Source organism: Adiantum capillus-veneris, chromosome 16 (assembly GCF_014529385.1).
Source record: "Adiantum capillus-veneris isolate H3 chromosome 16, ASM1452938v2, whole genome shotgun sequence".
In the NCBI taxonomy this organism is placed as follows: domain Eukaryota; kingdom Viridiplantae; phylum Streptophyta; class Polypodiopsida; order Polypodiales; family Pteridaceae; genus Adiantum; species Adiantum capillus-veneris.
The window spans coordinates 93,183,255-93,203,904 of record NC_140946.1 but is presented as its reverse complement, the minus strand read 5'-3'; the positions used below and the strand labels follow the sequence as shown (position 1 = coordinate 93,203,904).

General features: G+C 38.7%; 1 protein-coding gene across 1 annotated transcript; it reads right to left on the bottom strand.

The window, feature by feature from the left end:
- Positions 1 to 1,495: 1,495 nt before the first annotated feature.
- On the bottom strand, positions 1,496 to 3,381 carry LOC147439467 (uncharacterized). The gene has a single exon (XM_086484022.1). It carries the CDS (start codon positions 3,379 to 3,381, stop codon positions 1,627 to 1,629), a length of 1,755 nt encoding a protein of 584 aa, XP_086340148.1. The 3' UTR covers positions 1,496 to 1,626.
- Positions 3,382 to 20,650: the final 17,269 nt, after the last annotated feature.

The following is a 20,650-nucleotide window of genomic DNA, read 5'->3' as shown; positions in this document are numbered from 1 at the left end:
AATTGTATGTATGCCTAGGAGATAAGATGAAAAACATGGAAATAGATGAGCTTGTACCTATACTTCCCATTCATATAGCTAGAACACTTACCCTCACGAATAAGAATCTCTAATTCTTAATACTCACCACTGTCTTTATTAAGGGACCCCCCCCCCCCCCCCCCCCCCCCCCCCCCCCCCCCCCACTTGTACATATGGTATGAGCATGAGATAATGTGCGACCTCGAAAACCCACCCTCTTATACACTCACGTGGTAGTGTACACAAATACACAGTGAATCCTTTGAGCACATAGACTCTCTACTTCACTTGTGCTACAAATGGGTTTACCTTTGTATATTTCTCCCAATCCATTTTAATCATTTTTAACTGAGTAGCATATCTATCATGTTGCATAGTCCTTGCCATCTTCCAAGGCTAGGATTTTGGTGAAGTACTTTGCCAACCACTTTGGTTTCTTCGTGGGATACAATGAAATGTTGAAAGCTAGCTCCCCTCTTTCTCTACCTCCTCATGTTCTTCTTCTTCTTATTGTAGTCCTTCCCACTTCATCCTCTTCCTTCTCCGGTTAGTTCTTTCCCTTCTTTAGAGGGAATGCAAAAGGAGAGCACTCATCCAAATGATCAACTAGATATCAATTTCAAGCTTCGATCCCTATTTGTTAAATCTTATTGACCAAGAATCATAAGACTTTGAGAAAACACAACTCTTACAAGATATCGCTTGCACAAGTTCAATAAAAGGTAAAGCAAGTTTTTCCATTAACATTCAAAAGGTGCCTCATATGTAGACAATACAGTGTGGGTGACCTCGTGTCATGGAAAAGACCTCATTGTTGTTCAACTAGCTAGATCCTCATCTTTTAGTGGGTCAAAAGAAGAAGAACATCATCAACCCGGCCTCTCTTAGTGTTTTTAGGCATCAAATCATGATTGGGCAATGGGCACAATGAAAGAGAACCTCAAAAGGATGTGTTAAAAAAAAAACATGCTTCCATTGCAGGTAAGATAGAAACATGCATTGGTTTGGGACTCGAGCATAATTATATTGAACTGATTAACAAAAAAGGAAAGGCGGCAACGCCTCTTCAGGACTATGTCGCAAGAAGGCCGGTGGTCCCCTGCCCCCAATCGTCACAAAAGCTCATGATGTTATGCATTGTATGAAAAACACTGAAAAGACTCAGTTTTCCTACATGAGAAAATTTCTAAATCTTCGTGTGCATGTACAAGGTGAAATCTCCACATGCAAAAATATAGATAAATTAATAAAAAATATGCATAAGTTACTCAAACACTTGCAAGGCAAAAGGTAACCATATTGCAGGTCCAATAAAAAATATACATAAGTTACTCAAACACTTGCAAGGCGAAAGGTAACCATATTGCAGGTCCAATAAAAAATATACATAAGTTACTCAAACACTTGCAAGGCAAAAGGTAACCATATTTCAGGTCCAATCCATATCATTATGTTACAAGAGAAGCTTAATGCACATAAAAATATTGTAGACATTGAGCTCAATTCCAATACTTGAGTACTCGGAGGCTGATTTTCTATCACACTAGAAATCATAGAAGACTACCTAATTAGGCCTGGTTAGCCTTGTTCTTTATCTACTCTAATTTAGGACAGAAGTTGGGGAAACCTCCAAACTGCCTGATTTTGAGCTAATTTGGCGGTGTCTTCAAAATTAGCGGAGGAGAGACTAGCTTTGAAAGGAGTAGGGAGCTCTAGGACTTGAGATGGCACAGCTGAGAAGAGGCCACACATGATGTCCAACTCTGTGAACTTGGGCTCTCCACCACTACCTGTAAAAATATTGCTGCAAGAGCCATCCAGCCAACATGGATCGCTGCTAATCTCTGTTGGTGAGCTTAATGCACTCCTATCATCCCCGCCGCCGCTACCGTTTAGTGATGTCAGGGACGAGGACATCGGCGAGAGTATAGACAGCTGCGGCGGCCTGCCCTTCTCCCATGAGCTGCCGACAGATGCCAGCTTGGGCAATATATCTGTATTGGGTTCTTCTTGATTACTTTGCCACAATAAGCCTCTAGCACTAACTTGTGTAGGCATGAATGATGCATCAAAATATTGAGTTGGGTTGGTTTCTTGGCAGGAATTCATGATGCTCACGTGCTGTTCATGTTCACCCCTTAATGCAAGCGCCTCCTCTTCCATGCCTTCATCAAGCTTTGCCTCCACACCATCCTGCGCACGGCCACAATCTTGGCCGGCTAATAATACTGGTGTCGCTTGAGATGAGCTACAAGAATTAGCTCCCTCCACCTCTTCCTTGCTTCCCTTGAGTTGCTTCTTGGATTTCTTGCACGATTTTCCGGTAAGCTTTTGTACGATACTGCGGAAGTTGGCCACGTCCGTTTTGACGACTTTGGGGGCTTTGATGTGCACTATCCTGATGGTGGGGGAGTAGGAGCTCATGGTGCAAGGAGTTCTAGAGGAGGGTGCATAAATACTAGTGTTTGGAAAAGCTGGCCTGATAAAATGCAAGGGATGATCATCATTTTCAAGCTTGGAGATTGATAAATGAGGCTTAACATCATAATCATCATCCCCAAAGCTCTGCCAAGAGGGAGGGTTAATAATGCTTTTTTTGAGGTGACTGTGGCTGTTGTGGCCAAGATTGGACGAAGGCTTGATATTGTGAGGTGTATCAAAGGTAGTCTTATAGAAAAGAGGCTTCTCAAGCTCTCTTAAAATGGTATCATCTATGCCAAGCCTAGAAGGGATCCTAGAAGCAGAGCTCTTCACTCCAAGCTCTCCACAGCCAAGCTTCAATGGAGACTCTTGGCAGACTGAGCTAGCTTTACAACTAGGCTTTATATCAACACCATCATGGAAAACAAACTTTGCACTAGGCTTGGGCAAAGCACGTGGTTGAGTGGTACCACCATAGCCTCTTTGCAATTTCCAGGGCTTCACGAGGGAGAAGAGGGATGTTGACGCGTTGAGAGCGGCCTTGCCTACTCCATCAAGCTCGCCATAGCTGAGAGTTGTCGTCGCAAGTGATGGAGATGTCCTCGATGAAGACACCCTCGGACTGATGCAAACCTCATTTGACTTGGTGCTATTGAGTGATATTCCAAAATTGCCTCCTCCACCATAATATAATTGCTGAGGTCTCTCAAGCTTGTTGAAAAGAGAGGGATGAGCAAGATTGTTAGTGATGAGCGAAGAGGGAGCATGACTGATCACAGCTGAGGCAGCTAGTATATCTTGCAAAATGGTGTGGTCGATGGGGTGCAAAGGAAGACGGGGCTTAGAGATGTGATGGGAGGAGGAGCAGACGCCAAGGTTGAAGAAGGAGGGAGGGCAAGGGGAGGGATAGTGGGGGCAATGGGGGGTGACAGGGGCCATGATTGTACGAGGAGAGGGTAAGGTCAGTACAACATAGGGAAGGGGAAGGGGGGAGCTTTCGAGGCTGAGAGAGAGGGAGGGATAATGTAAGGAGGAGGAGAGAGTCTCTCTGAGAGTGAGAGAGAGAGAGAGAGAGAGAGAGAGAGAGAGTGTCTGGCAATGTCAGTGTGTCTATTTGAGGGGTCATAAAAAAGGTAGAGGGGGTTTCAAGGGACAAGAAGAGGAGTTGCTTCCTGAAAGGAAGCAGGGAAGGGGGACGAGTCTCTGAGTAATTTGAGAGGCGTTACACACACAAAAAATGCATAGAGAGAGAGAGAGAGAGTAGAGAGAGGAGCGAGAAACTAGAGTAGTAGCAGCTGCCCATCGCCCAGTGCCCATCGCCCAACATGGCGAGACAAAGCAAAGAACGAGGATTCCATGATCACTCTCGCTCACTCACTCCCTCCCTACCTCGCTCGCTGCTTGCCAAATCCAAAGAATTTCCAGAAATAAAACCCTTCGCCCCACGTCCTTATTTTATTTGTTTCCCCACGCACTTGTAGCAGATTTCCTCCTAGCCTGCTCCTATAGGGTTAGGCTACCCCCTTGGGCCTGGTCCCTACCTCCCTCCTCTCTTTCTATAGCTCAAAGCCACTCCCATACTCACAAGCCCCCTTTTCACGTAGCAACGTTTCACATACACTCACCCGCACACTCCAATCTTCCCTTAAGCGACTCAATCCATAGAGCTCCAAATTTCTCACTATTTATCCTCATACAGACGGGCTTTCATATATTTTGATACGATCTGCTACATGCCACCACTCGCCTACGTGGTGATCAATGAGTTGCACTTGCACCAGTGTTGAGCCTCCGGTGTGTGGATAATCGACCAGTCATACCGATTGAATATCAACTAAGGAGTGTGTGTATATGTGTGTGGTGCAATATAGACAAGCCAATTTTAGTACAATGAAAGTGGAAGTCTTTGAGTAGAAAGTATGCCGCACAACATCAAGCTCATGCATTTGCACAGTGTACATTCTGAGTGCCATTTTTCCATAAGAAGGAATTTAGTGTACATTGTGAGTGCCATTTTTCCATAAGAAGGAATTTTTTGTGACATTATTAATCAAAGAGAACACTTGCATCACATGTACTCACATTAATCACCATTTCACATTTACAATGCCCATTCTCTTGTAGTTCTCCAGTGACTTGAATGTTCCATTGCAAAGCTTTGTTCATTTGTTGCTCAATGTCATTCTTTGCAGGTGGTGCTTCCTTTGTAACGACCCAATTGAGGCTTTGGGTTACATTCCATTTGTTCCATGTTCTTTTTGCAGATTAAAAATGGCTTGAATTTCATATATTGGGTTAAGTTATCATATGAACCTATAAACTCTTAATTTCTCTTTCACCTTCTTGAGACGTTGCCTGGGAGTTCTTAACTTGTTAGCATCATACCTGCATGATTATTTTTTTAAAAAAATTGAGAAAAACTTGTTTTGAACATGCAAAAGACTCGTGAACGTTATGCTAGAGGTGTTTTTAGCTCTCTGCTCTCTCTCTCTCTCTCTCTCTCTCTCTCTCTCTCTATATATATATATATATATATATATATATATATATATATACATACATATATATATATATATGTATGTATATATATATATCTATGTACGTATATATATATATGTATGTATATATTTATTTATGTATTTATATATATATATCTATATATCTATATGTGTGTGTGTGTGTGTGTGTGTGTGTGTGTGTGTGTGGTGACAAATGGATCCAAAAGTTTCGTGTAGCCTTTATAGCGCATATGTGTGTCATCCATTAGCATAAATTGAACTCCCTCATGGAACATAAGTAGGAGAAGTAAGGGAATTCGAATGAAGTACCACTTGTGGCCTTGAAATTATGCATTGGTAGGCTCCCACTTAATAGGTTGCCTTTCAGGTGTTCTCCTTAAGAGACCGATTCTTGCTCTCTCATGTTAAGAGGTGACCATTGTATAGTTTGTCCTTGAATTGTTCCTTCCTCAAAAGTAGTCATAGTTGAATTTTTCTTGACAATGTTGTGAGTGAGCAGAATTGCGACAAATTAATTGGGGCTTGTTTTCCCCTTCGCAGGAGCCTAGGATGTCTTCTCTCTTATGTGCATTGTATACTTTTCCTCCAGTCTAAGGCTAAGTTATTTGTGTACACATCACACCACTCGAGCATTAGACTACAAGCCCATTACCCATAGTTTGTATCCAAACCCATAATGACACCTCAATTCGTTCAAGCACCTTCTTGTTCATATTGTCCAATTGAGACTAGACTTGATAGACATTGATAGTTCAATCTTGAATATTGGTCATTTTAGGGTTTTATTGTTTGTGCACCAGTACACTAGTACACTACACTGGACCATGGAAGTCATTAATTTTTTTCTTCTAGTGGATTTGATGAGCTCCATGGGTGCAAGAGGACAAGTATAATAAATTCTTTTTTGTGAAGTGCCACATAACATAAGTTAGTTAATTCTATGTCTTTGCCACTTTTATTAACAACATTGCAACCAAACATATTAATCAACCATCGTTGGCAAGCAATGTTCAATGATGTATTGCATATATTGGTGCCTTAAGGATACTAGATGGAACCAACTACTCATTGCGGGCTTATATGGTATATCATGTATAAATTGTAAATTGCTTGTGAATTATTGTGTAGATTCATGTATTTTGGTGCTTGGTGTATGCTCTAGTGTCAGTCAAGTGGGTATCAAATGTGTACTTTCCATTGAACAGATTGACGCATAAGCTAGAGCACACTCTATTACTTGGTGTGCTACCATATTTGACTTGCCATAAACATATGGTTTTTTTTAAAAGTATTTTGATAACCGATTAGCAGGTCATGCTTGGGTGCGGACTACGGGAAGTGGGTACAATCTATCTTGCATACACCCGAGTATTGATTGAGATTCAAATATCAACTATCATGAACATTTGAGTTCAACCCCAGTTATTCATGTGATAGAAGTATGGATAAAAGGAGGAGCAACTTAGATTACGGAAGAAAAACTATGAAGTTCTTCCTTTAAGACCTCAAGTTTTAGCTATATAGTATGTGTTGGAGGCAATTGTTAACATCAATTACTTTTATTTATTTCAAATTACTAAATTATCTAGTCTATTATGTTTAGCTTTGTACATCTATTTTAAAAGCTTACAATATAAGTTGTGGAGCTCATTTTGATGTTTTTTCCAAAAAAAAGTATTTTAGTAAAGATGTCTAAGAAGGACATTATTATAAGGTCATCTTCTTTATGCTAGCACTAGTAAAGTACCAAAGATAGATTTTCTTTAAGAAAATGTGTCTGAACAAAAAATCAATTCAAAAGGAGCAAGGGGAAAAACCCAAATATTCTAGGGATGAATTATCCTTGTCTACTCTTATAGGCAAGCCACCTCAAATACTACATGTATCTCTCATGTTGGTTCAACAAAAAGCTTATACAAAGACCAAAGGTTGGTCACATTTTTATTTACAGAAGGGTATTAATTAAGGAACTTGAAAAAAAAAGACAGACTGAAGAGGAAAAGGGTATGCTTTGGTCTTGAAACATTCTCAGATAAGGGATTTTTATAGTACTCCTTGAATGCATCGGATATAGTAGTTTTATATATAGGAAATACCCCCAAGTGTATAGGAAACATCTAAGGAACATATATGCTATGTTGTGTGTTCTTGACTAGTATGAGTTTTGGAAACCCTAGTCATACAAATGGGTATCAATTGAATTTGTGAGTGTCATTGCTAAACACTCTTTGGTATATCAATTTGGAAGAGGTTTAATGACTATTCTCAAGCTTACTAATAGCTCTACGATGCAGCTAGTAACAATCGCATGAGATATTGAGATGGCATGCTTTACCTATGATTACTAATTATATTATGGTATCTATTTAAGCACTTTGCCCAAAAGTTTTAACAAGCCTTAATTAGTTCTATGGTATGGATGTCTTTGTCTTCTTTGGCAGCTTGTGCCATGTAGGACAAGGTGGCTATATGTAGCTTTTCTTCTATACAAGTATCGTCATGTGAAATTTAAGTAGATGACCACCACAATGATACGTTATGTGTGGAACTATTGATTGAGCATTCACTCGGGTCATGATGGAACCAAATTTCACCATATATTGGTTGCAAAGGCTTATTGTATAACAACAATGAATATTTTGTTATACTTAATATCATAGTCAAAATTTCAAATGTGACATGTATATGGATTATATCAAGGATGTTGCATAGCAACACTCAATATTTTGTTATGCATACAAATCTTCTAGTCAAAATTTTCTAGTGCATTTGATTTCCACTATTGATGCTATAAGAAATGGTATGATTAGTGTTAGAGCTTCTCCAAGTATAACTCACAAGTTATAGTAGATATCCACACACTCATATCTTCATCATTCTATCTCTCAAATGTGCTCTATCACACCAATTTTCTTATGAGAGATGATGATAGAGATACATCTAATTTTAATGTTGTTTTAGGTTTGGAATGATGTGTTGCCTTCGTATACATAGCTAGAGAGAAAACACATGAAGTAAGGTGAGCACATAAATAGTTTTAAGAAAGATTAAACGTCTCAAGAAGCAATCAATCGTTAGATTCGTTACATAACATTTTTTTCATAAAATTCACTTAAAAAGGATGTTTTGAATTTCACCTTATTTCTACTATGAGGCTAATGATGAAGAGAAATCTTAACCCTCCTTCAATAGAGGGGATAGCTATTGTCAAGTTTCAAGATGAGAAATACTTAACAAAACATGTGCATAATATTTGTATTATATATATGTAATTTGTTGCATATTAAGGAAACAAGGTTAAAGGGACCTATTTGTATCAAAAGTCCAAATTTGTAGTTATTTTGACAAAACTACATTTCTAAGATTGAAAAGAAGGTTATAGACAAGTTCATGTGTGATTATATTAGGCCACTGGTTAATTATTTTAGTGAGGATTGTCCCAAGGTATTTGCTTGCACAAAGGAGGAAAAGAAGATGCAAATATGGCCATTATAAATGACTTCCTTGAGAGAAGATTCTACTTACGTGTTGTATGCAATGCAAAAGTGATTTCATACATAATAATTCTATACTATTTGGTCCCAAATCTCTTTGCTTGGTACCTTGAAAGTAGTGCCCCTCAGGATAGTTCACAATGTGATGCTCAGTTCTCCAATTTGCAATGCAAAAGTGATTTCATACATAATAATTCTATACTATTTGGTCCCAAATCTCTTTGCTTGGTACCTTGAAAGTAGTGCCCCTCAGGATAGTTCACAATGTGATGCTCAGTTCTCCAATTTGCTCATCTGGGAATATGATAAGATAATCTAGTAGCTTGCTAATGTTATCACTTCCACTATCCTTATTGATGTTAGGACTTCCACTATCCTTATTAATGCCATGTATTTAGAATCAAAGAATTCTTGTGGCTGTAAAATTGTGACATGTGGATCAATGATCTTGGCATCAATTATATGAGGTAAAGTTTCATCATAAAAGTGTGGAAGTTGCAAAACATGTACATATGAAAATTGTGACATGTGGATCAATGATCTTGGCATCAATTATATGAGGTAAAGTTTCATCATAAAAGTGTGGAAGTTGCAAAACATGTACATATGAAATTTAGAGGAAACTTCAAATACAAGAATTTTGGCATGCTCAATTTATTCATTCTGATCTTTGTTTTTTTGAATTATTGATATATTCTATTCTAGAATGCATTGATATGTGCACACGGAGTCATAATTAGAGATAAAAATTACCTTTCTTCTTTTGATTACAACTTGTGGATAATTTATTTCTCCTACAATGTTTTGGCAACTACCTATAGCATGAATTTAGTTGATAATTATGACATGCATGAAAATTTATGAACATCCCTCATCTACTCAGAAAAATATTGTAGCTCAAAGAAAAAACTTCACTCTTATTTGGATGAAATGGTGGATGATGGTTAAGCTAAGAACTTTTATGTCACATACACTTTGTGTTGTGAGTGTAATGTGTGTTATTTATGTACTGAAACATCCACCATTTTAAGTATAACTTAATTGATTTGATTGCTTGTCTTATGTTATTGTGCCAACACAACATTGTAAGGAATTATAAGGCCGCTCTCAACTTTTATTTTCATTAGGTATACTTCCAAAACAAGTCAAAATTTGTATCATCTACTTTTCGAGGAATCCTCAAAAAGTATATCCGATATACTCATTTACAGAAAATGTAGACATCTATGTGGGCATCAACCATGACAAAGAAAGAAGTCTCTATGGAAAAAATACTAGACATATGGGTTTGTTTCTTTGTTTTAAACTAGTTAGGACAAGGCACAAAAGAAGTATAGTCCTCTGAAGGGCCAATGAGTTACCAGATACTCAACACGTCTATTCATGCTACCAGTTCTTATATGAGGGAAAAAGATAAAGAATCTAGGACAATGCCTAAGTGGTTTTGGTGCAGACTTTATAGCTTAGTAAAGGGAAGCAATTTCATGTAGTCTTACTTTTTATAGATCTCAAAGGAATACCATATTAGTGAATTTGGGAATTTCCCAATTTCCACTCTCAAAGAAGCTTAAGATTTCATCACATGGCCAAATCTTAGGCAAAGCTTTGAGAGCATGTTTGAAACTTAGCTTTTCAAGCATTACCTTGTGGAAGTCTTTGGCCTTGAAAAATAGTTTAAGATTTGTCCATATGGCCATATCTTCAAGACATTGGTTTTTCCCGAATTGGCTCTAAAGTCTCAAAATCTCTAATCTGGTGTTAAGGGCATCTTTTGCAATTTATTATTGTGCATTTGTTGTTTCAAGTACGTGTCCTGATTGAGAGTTTCTCTCACGTGAAAAATTTGAAATGGTTGTTGCCCTTTGGATGGATGCTATTGTACAAAATGACAATGAAACTATAAAATGTGCTTGATTAGTATGTGAATTTTCTATTCATTTAAGAAAAGGACCAAGTGGGTTTAATTTATAATCTGATATGTAAACTTAATGATAGCATTAATCTGTACAAGGATAGGTTTGTGTCAAAAGGTTCAACTTAGAAAAATCCATTCATTTTAATTGGACCTTTTATTTGAGTTTTCATATGAACACAATTTGTAGCACTAAAGCATGATTGGTAATGCATGATCGTGGTATGTACATCAAATGAATAGAAAAAACATATTTGTGGAGATGGGCTTGATGTTGGAGCCTACTTTGACGTCATGCCCTCTTAATAGGCTTTGGTTTCCTTCTCTTCTATGGTGCACTACCTAACATGTAGTCTCACAAATGAGAAAATATGTGGATATCCTAAATGTAAGCAATGGAAATGGATACAGGGGTTCCTATGGTACTTAAGAAGTGAAAGGGATTGGCTATGGTGGAAACGAGAGTGAGACTTTCATAATGTAGTTTGTAAGTTAATACAAGAGATAAGAAAGAGATTGACACTAATTGAAGAAGAAAAACATAGAGTAGATTGATAGCAAACTAGATGCAAATGATGAGTAGAAAGTGGGTTCAAATGGTCGGTAATTCATGGATACAAAGAGTGTTCATAGGAATTCTTTTACAGGAGTAGAGACAGAACATCCAATAACATAACTGATGATGTCAAATTGTAGGCTTCCAAAGTAGAGAGGGTTTCCACCAACTGATGGTGCGGATGTATCACACATCCTAGCAAACCTCCCCATGTGTCTCAAAATAGCACCCAAAGTACGACATATCTTCCCCTAGAGAATTTAACACTAGGGTGTATGAAACAAACACCTTTCCCTAGAGAATTTAAAAGCAGGCTATGGCCAAAAGACAGCTCCCCTAGAGAGTGGTAGGCAACTAGGTGGTAGGTCAAATAAAAACGATGCTTCCTCTGATGTCTGAGGCTAAAGATGAATGCCTAATTCACATCTTTACATATTTTTGTGATTACAGTGTTTGTTGTTAATGCTAATTACAAAGCATATGTGTTGTTGTGGTCAATGCTCCTCCCCCCTTCGAAGTTGTGTCCAAAATTCAAACTAGATGCCGATGGTAGAATGACATATGTGTCAAACTTCATCCAAATATGTGCTAATGAAGATGATCTTAGTTGTGGTAGGGTAGTGTTTGCTCGAGTTTGATCCTTCTACATTATTTGTTTTTATGAAGCCAAATCTCATCATTTCTTGATCCAATGCAAATGTGAATGCAAGTGTGGATGAAAGTTTTGTGCAAATGTATGGTGTTGATATTATTGGGTTTTTTTCTAATCTTAGGATTAGATAACACTCATACATATCACTATGTTCAAGCCTTTGGAGCTATGTGACGGGAAAACATCTTCAAGCTATTGATGCCCAACTTGAGCTCTTGGTCTTGTAGAAATGGCCTTCTCTTAGGAGACAAGCTCTTTAAGCATTGGAGAAACTGGGCTCTTTGAGAGAGTTGCAAGAATGATTTCTTCAATGAAATCTTGAGCCAAAGGGCTCAGGGCAGGGGACAAGGCCGTGGGAAATTGCGCCTTGCAAGGGGAGAGCACATGATACTCTTGCGGGCCCGAAATTATCTAGGGAAACATAGATGGAAGGCGCTTCCCACCCGGTATGAGCACAAAAGATTGCCACGTGAATGGTTCTTTGCGGAGCCACCCAACTCCAAAAATCCAATTAAGTAGCAAGATCACATCTACTTGGATTGCCCAAGAATAGGGTGCTTTTTTTTAGCTCGGGACCATATGCCACCCTCAAAATAGTGGTCAACCTACTAGCCACCAATCCATTTGGCTTGTGTGTTAAAACCCTCTGAAAAAGAAGATGAAGAGTTGGCTTCGACAGAGATACACACACATAAAACTCCCACACAAACCTATATAGTTAGCCTTTTAAGTAGGTTGGATAGGTGTGTCCGATTAGGGAGCTTGAGAGCTCTTCATATTGCTCGTCAAGGAGTACCTCCACACATCAAAGAACTTTCAATAGCAAGCAAGGAGACAGATTAGTTGAAGTCGCAAAGTATGTAAAAATCAACACTAAAATGTAAATGCAAAGAATTAAACACACACTAATTTCTACTAATCATGTGTTCCTCTCATAGAGAAGGGTAGTGGCTGGCAATGAATGTACCCAAAATCTATGAGAGTCGCAACATGATCTTGTAGCTTATTGCTACTAACATTTGATAGAAAGAGATTGAGATCAAGTGTGTTATTAAGAGAGAGTGAATAGGGAAAAATAGGCTTATGTGTGAACCATTGCCAATGAGCCCTGATACCACATGAAATGGATTGGCTATGGTGGAAATGAAAGCGAGTCATTCAAAATGTAGTTAGTAAGTTAATTACAAGAGGTTAGAGAAAGAGAGAGAGATTAACACTAATGGAAGTAACACAACATAGATTAGATTGATAACAAACTAGATGCAAATGATGAGTACAAGGTGGGTTCAAATGGTGAGAAAATTCCTAGATACAAAGAGTGTAGCTAGGGCTTCTTTCTATAGGAGTAGAGAGAGAGAGAGAGAGAGAGAGAGAGAGAGAGAGAGAGAGAGAGAGAGAGAGAGAGAGAGCACCCAATGACATAATTGATGATGTCAAATTGTAGGCCTCCAAAGTAGAGGAGGTTTCCATTAGTTGGTGGTGTGGATGTGTCACACACCCCAACAAGAGGTTTTAATCAAAGAAAGGATTATTCTCACAAAGTCAACATACTTTTCTTTGGATCTAGCCTTAGATTGGGTATGTTGCTAGAAGTTGCATGCCCACGAGGAGAATCTTCTTTGTGCTTGATAGCTCATGCATATTAGAGTTGAACAAGCTTGTTAATCTGTTGGTTCAAGCCTACTATTGACATAATTCCAGTTATGAAGGTGAGTGCAAGGCAACTATCACAATTGTGGTTTTTGCTCACATAACTTTTAGATCAATTAGGGGCTATTAAGTCTTCTACCACCATCTTTACCAATATCAAAGCTCAATGGTACCAATGTTCCACTCTTGCTCCCACAAGCACATGGAGGTCCATTGCATTATGCTAGATCAATAACAAGAGATATTAAGTTGGCACAAGTATCAATGTTGGATCAATTCCTCATATATGAATGTTAGCTAATATGATACCACTTGTACATGCTTGATACACAAGAAGACTAGTGATATGGATCAAATGCTTGTAACTTGAGAGAGCAGTGCTCTAAAAGAACCATTTTCTTGGCCTTGTATTTCAAGATTAAACCAATGAAACAACCAAGATTTAAACCGATTTCCATGGTACGTATCGAGATTTGTAATGAGTATGCCCAAATTTTGACCTTGAAAATTAAGGTCCAAATAAATCATAACTAGGAATTTTCTTTTTGAACGGAGATATGTGAGCATGGGAGAGAGAAGAGAAGAAGAGAGGTTTAACGTCGTAGGAACAATCCCAAGTGGCCTAAAAGATCTATTGGACAAGTTTCGAACTCAAGACCCTACATTCCACACACACACAATGGCACATGGAGATCCGAGAGAGAGAGAGAGAGAGAGAGAGAGCGAGAGAGAGGTAGTTTGTGTAATGATTCGCGAATGAAGTTTACGTTACGTAATTATGAGTCATTCTCCTGGTCCTGGCGGTGAAAATTCGCGAACAATGGAGATTGACGGTGGCATGACGGCGGCTAGCGGCCTTATTACCGCCTTAACGGCTGCCCCCATCCTCCGCGATAGCCCACTGTCAACTGTAACGGCCTCGGACACAACCGCTCCTGCTACCCGCGGGGAAGCAAACGCCCCCCTTGTCTCAATCTCAAGGCTCACATGATTCATGTACCCTTCCTGATGCCATCCTCTGCCTCATCATACTCCCCCCCAGCCCCTTTCTATTTTATATCCCATTTCCATGAGGTCCTTCTCTCATCATACCTCGCACACAAGATCTCCTGTGAGAGAGAGAGAGAGAGAGAGAGAGAGAGAGAGACTATTTAGAGAGTAGTGTGCTATCCTAGAGAGTATGAGGACTCAGGAGTACTAGTATTGTGATATGAGAGAATTAGAGAGAGTAGTGTGTTATAATCAATGTAATAGTAAGAGTAGTAGGTTCAAGGGGCCAATAACGAACCCGGGTCCAAAACAAGGCCACCTTCAAAGTAAATGGAAAATACCATCAAAAAATATGAGAACTATGATTGGGATGGCATTGGGAATTGAAAGAGCTTAATATGAGCTATCTTTTTGTATCAATTTCATTGAAAATTGTCAATCCTATTAAATAATTCATATCATTCAAGATTGATTGTCACTCTATTAGCCCCCTTCTGTTTTAAGTGGCCTTACATTGGCCCCTTTACCCTAGAGAGAGAGAGAGAGAGAGAGAGAGAGAGAGAGTATCTTGATAGCCAAAAGGGAGACTATACACTATCTTTGGCATGTGCACAACAAGCTCTAGTTCAAGGTATTCATAGTGAACTTTAGTGCATATGCAATCCCAAAATGAGCACATGAAAGAACTAGTAGGTTTGCCTTCATCCACATTGCCAAAGAATAAACAAACCAAGATATATGAGCCAATAAAGTGGTGTGTGCTTTTTATTGCGTGTTTGTTGAATGTAATGTGGAATTTTGACTCATAAAGGCAACGTCTCAAAAACCAAAGTCGTTTATTAGATCCCTAGTGTGGTAGGTGCTTTTTCTAATGAAGAGTATGGCTCGTTAAGAACCAATGGAGGGCCAAAAGTTGTGCTACAAAAATGCAACGACATTCAGGAAAAACGAGTAATGTACTAAAGATGCTATTAATTTCTTTCATGTTACAAAATTCTCCATGGAATATAAATGCTATCAAATATTCTTGTAATGAAGAATGCTATTAATTTCTTTCTAGTGACAAAATTCTCCATGCATAAATACTATCAAATATTCTTTAGGCCGCATCTACTACAAGACTAAATTTCAAGCTTAGCAAAAAAGGTTTTCAATCAACCCCTATCCAACTAGTTGTGAATTGCTAAACATTGAGCATTATGCATGTTACTTTTATCTCAAATATAAGCGATAGATTTCCAAAACATTGCTTGCAAATCAACTTTTTATTGTTAACAAAATTTTTCCTTATTGTCAATACTTTAATGCTATCTCTCCATGCATTTAAAAATGTATCTTAAATACCATTCTTATTGCTACACATATCATGCTCAAAGTTGTATCATGACTAATAATACCAACATTCATATTTATGTAAATTATGTGAGTACCCAAGATGATTCATAAAGAAGAGACGTGGACAAGGAATTTCATTGCAGTATTAGAGCCATTAGGTTCTCTCAAAGAAAGATCGAGCCACATGCATTATTTGAGCATATACAAGGCATGTCTTCAAATCCTATAAGAGTCACATGAGTATTGTTTTACAGTGACCCAAAAAGTTGATGGGACCCTTGACCCATATATCTTACTTGAGTGATCACTCAAAAAATCTATGTGCCACGAGGTTTCGACAATAGGAAATTTTGGAACCCAAGCATGTCATTTCAGTTGGATACTTGAAAGTTGAGTAGAAAAAGGATTATTGTATGTACTCTTGAAATACTCTCTCTCCCTCTCTTCCCCCTCTCTCGAACCCTCTCTATATGTATATCTCTCCCTCCCTAATCTCTCTCTCTCTCTCTCTCTCTCTCTCTCTCTCTCTCTCATATATATTTTACTATCTTCCTCTATCTCTTGTCCCCCCCCTCTCCCTCCTTATTTTCTACTTATATCTTTCTACCACCCTATATTCCCCTATCCCTCTGTGTTGCTCATCTCTTGCTCCCTCTCTTAAGAACCTATGTATATGTCTTTCCCTATATTTTTGCCTCTCCTATATATCCCTCACTCTCTTTATCTTTTTCCTCCCTTACCCCCCCCCCCCCCCCCCCCCCCCCCCTTTCTCTCTCTTTGTGGGGGCTCCATACAAGAGAAATAGTCATCATGTGTGTAGGCATTTGATAGGGTGAGTGATTCCCCTTTAAGTGTAGATGCTACTTCTTCCTCTTCTACATGTGGACCATGATAATGTTGCAGCATGTGTGAATGGCTCCAATGCTTTGATTGTCGACATTGCTAACACATATGTTGATCAAATTGGAGACGCTATGTTGTGATTGAGTGTGGGAGAGACAAAGATGGATACGTGTAAGGTAAAAATAAATTGAAATAAAGAAAAAAATTGAACCAAGGGTATAGGATCGGCCAGCCTCTATGGATCAATGAAGCAAGTTGATGCCCTTTACCACAACATGAAGAGCAAGAGCAATATGCCTCGCACTAAAGCGAGTGATGAAGCACACCATGAAGGAGTGAACACGGGGAGTTTAATTCCACAAATTCTTGCTTTGATTTTTCTAGCATCCATAGAGTTCATAGAGTCTATAGATATTAGGGAAGGCCACCATGGGAAGGTGGTGAAGGTGAAGGTGAATGAAGTAAGATTTCTAGAAAAAATTATGCTATAAATTTGGTCAAATACATCGATGGGAAGATAGGTAATGTTCTGGCAATACATCAAGCCAAATTGTCCATGTCATGCACGCTCCAATATTAGTGTCATGGGTCTGATGAAACTCCTTCTAAGCATCATGTGCACTAATATCGAAGTACTAAAATGGTGGAAATCTTGACATGTGGCTAGATAGATTGCAAGAGGAGGGAAAAAATATTTCAGATATCAACCGCCTAAGGATGCAGAAAGCAAAAAACCTTCCCAAGCTTGCCTAACTTGTAGCCATCCACACAAAAAATGGGAGTCAAGATATTGGTGGCTTGCACTTGGGTGCCTTTCCACACACACACCAATATACACCAAATCTCAAGATGTGTACTCCATCTATTGGATCATTGGAGAGCTCTTAATGTTCCTACTAGCAAACAATGACTCAAACTTCCAATATTGGCTAAAAGGATTGATTTTGATATGCCCTAAGCCAATGCACAGAGAAGGAGATCAACAAACGCAAAGATTCTCACCATCTATTAAGTTGTTTGGGTGGTCCAAAGTACATTGGGTGTGGTCTAAATAAGACTGCAGGAGGATTGTGGCTAGAGAATGACTAGATTTTGTAAATCCATCTTTTGAAAGCTGACTTTTGTAGTTACACCCCATCACTACCATTAGGAAATTTCGAAGGTCATTTGGAGGGCCTTCTAAGAAAAATAGAATTTTGACTTTCTCTCTCTAGAAAATAGGTGTGGTAAAAGCAATTGTAAACTTGGAATAACCATTCAAAAAGTGCACTTACAAGTAGATTCTTGCCACAATGTCATAACGATCGTGATGATTGAAGAACAAATCCTTTTCAGTTGCATTTAATAAACGTCCTAGAATTGGAGGGAGTTTCCTGTACATGGAATGTATGACTAAAGGAAGTAGGACGTATCCTTCCAAACCTGCTCTCTCCTTACTCTTTCATTGTTTGTGCGCTGACCTTAAAGAAATCCTCCCTTTCTTGCCCTGTTGCATACATGGCTTCTTCTTCCACCCCCACAAATGTCCTCCTTAAAAGACCCTTCTATCATCTACACATTGACTTGGATCCCCACTATACGCCACTGTGTAAGCAAGGCAAAACTAACATCAAAGTGACACCGATCATGACAGAGAGACTCAGAGCAGAGGGAGCAAAACACTTAGATATTTGGACAAAAGGCTCACTCTATCCATTGAATCCCATGACCAATGCTTTCCTTGCATTTTCAAATCCCACTAACTTATTGACCTTTGCAGGTAATGGAGAGAATGGATCGCTTGGATACTGTAAAGCTCTAAACAACAAATCAAAAACTTATAAAGACATGGTGAAGCACCACGCAAATGAGATTCACAGACTTTCAAACTTGCATCATGAGGAACAAAAGACTGTAATGCAACGCACACAAGAATCACAGGTCTTGCGAACAAAGGTACGGTCATTACAAAACAAAGAGACAATGTTAGGCACTTGTGTGCGAAAGAAGAAACTACGGAATCTTGAAACGTTGAAGGTAGGCCCTGGCGCCCTTAAGAAAAGAATCCAAGCATTGAGGTGAGCATTGTAAACTGTCTAATTAATTTAAGCTAATCTAAGTTTTTGTTTATGTTAGTTATGCTTTCTTTGTAGAGATTCAATCTATCCAGACAAAGAAAACATAGACCCGAAGGCCAATGTAGGAAAGCAGTTAGAGCCATTGATAACTAGTGGTCTTGCAAAGGATATAATGCATGACAAAAAGTTTAAGGTTTTGCAACGGGATGTCGTTGACAGACTCATTTCAAAGAATGAAGTGCTTGCCAAGCATATACAAGGTACATTGGACTCCCTTGGAGTTAGTAAAAGAGGTTACTCAGCTATTCAACGGTCTATCTCTTCCATGTTTGTGAAGAAGGGAATAAAGTCTAAGCTTTTACCAACAGCTACAAGTGTTTGGAAGGAAAGACTACAGCTCAATAATGAACAGACAGACTTCATTGGATGTCCATTTCATATTCAAGATATTTATAGCTCACAGGGAACTACTGTCACTTATGATGAGTACAACAATATTTTCATGGACCTCACTTTGTTGCAAACTAGAATGGTAGAATTCTACAGTATCACATTCGAAGAGACAGGTGGCGTTCTACATTTTGTTTTGAAGCTAAATGAGTGTGAGATTCTTAAAGAGAAGAAGCTAGAGCGAGTTACAATCACATTAATGAATAGGGCTCTTTCCAAATGTCCCGCTGATGACCCTTCATACTTTAGTGTTCAATCAGAAACAAACATATGGTGGCTTGGTGCATTTTAGGTAATCCAGTTATATATCTCCAATTTTGCAGCTCTAGCAAGCCCTCTATTGTACCTAAGTTTTAGATTTATTTTTTTGTATCTCATAAGGATTAATCTTGCAGGTAAAGAAAGAAGACCATGATTTTTTTTTTTGGGTGTTCCATCAAACCCCTATTCCAGATATCATTGATAAACAAATGAATCGAGGAGAGAAATTGGGCTGAAATGGGAGAGGAGACTTTCAAGTTCAATGGCATCTTGCAGGTAACCTCAAAACACTGAAGTGTATGTAATATTGTGGAATGGGTGCCATGGCAAAGTCTCCATGCTTGTATTGCATGGAGCCTGCAAAAGTGATGGACCCAAAGTGGTGGCGAAAGGCTCCTACTCGTCACATCAAGACTCTAATTTTCGATCACTTGTGGATATACCACTTGTTAATGTCATATTTGTACAATGCATGGTCTCTGCCGAATTGTAGAGAAGTTGGTATATCTGTACATGGATTTTCTTGGAAAATAAAAAAAGTCATTTGAACGACAAGTCACTCTAGAGGCTTTGGAACTAGGTTTGTCAGTTATTGGTCTACATGGGGGCAATGTGAAAATATAGCGGGACGAAAAAAGGTGAAGCAATGAGAAAGATATACCCTGCAAACCATCCATAGGTTGGGTCAAGGCATGCCGTTTTCTATCTAAAACTCAAGGTATGAAAGATGTGAAGCTAACAAAGTGAGGGAGAGTATATCACTCTACCTACATTAGCAAAGTTGAGTATATGCACTAGAAAAAGCTTCATTTAGCAGTGAAAGACCAAGAGCCAACAACTCGCAGTGCAAAGGGTGATGTGTGGCATTCCATTGACATATTATTTCAAATGTGTGAGAATGATGATTGGTTGCAGGATAATCTCAACAAGTTTAAATAGAACCTTCAGCTACTGAAAAAATCCTTCAAAACAGCATGGACTGACACTCAAATCACTCATTACATGGTAAATTTAAAGCACCCTAGATAGTCTTAGTACTAAGTTTGTGTTTGAATTTCTAAATAAATTTCTTGTTTTGCAGCACATTACTTTTAATCATTTTCCATACTTCATACAAAAGTATGGAAATCCAGGTATATGGAACACCCAGGGCCTGGAGAAGTCTCATTACATGGCTAGAAATGCCTACTTCAGACACACACAACATGGAATCTCTCGAAATAAGGCAAACAGTCTGAAGGAGTTATTTCAGTGGTTTGGAGAACCATTCATCGCATGCAACAAAAGCAAGTATTGGCCTCTTCAGCAACCGTACATGCAATCACTCATTTGCAACTTCAGAAAAGAAAGCGAGCAGACACATTCAACAACTCAAGTGCTCTTGAAAGTCAAATCAGGTGGAGGGAGACAATGCAACATGCCAATCATCGGTGGAACAAGAGAGTTAGAGTTTAGATGATCAGATGTACGTCTTGATGATTTACAAGTG

Bases quoted from the DNA above. Each gene is read 5' to 3' on its own strand.
- LOC147439467 (XM_086484022.1), bottom strand. From the start codon at position 3,381: ATGGCCCCTGTCACCCCCCATTGCCCCCACTATCCCTCCCCTTGCCCT.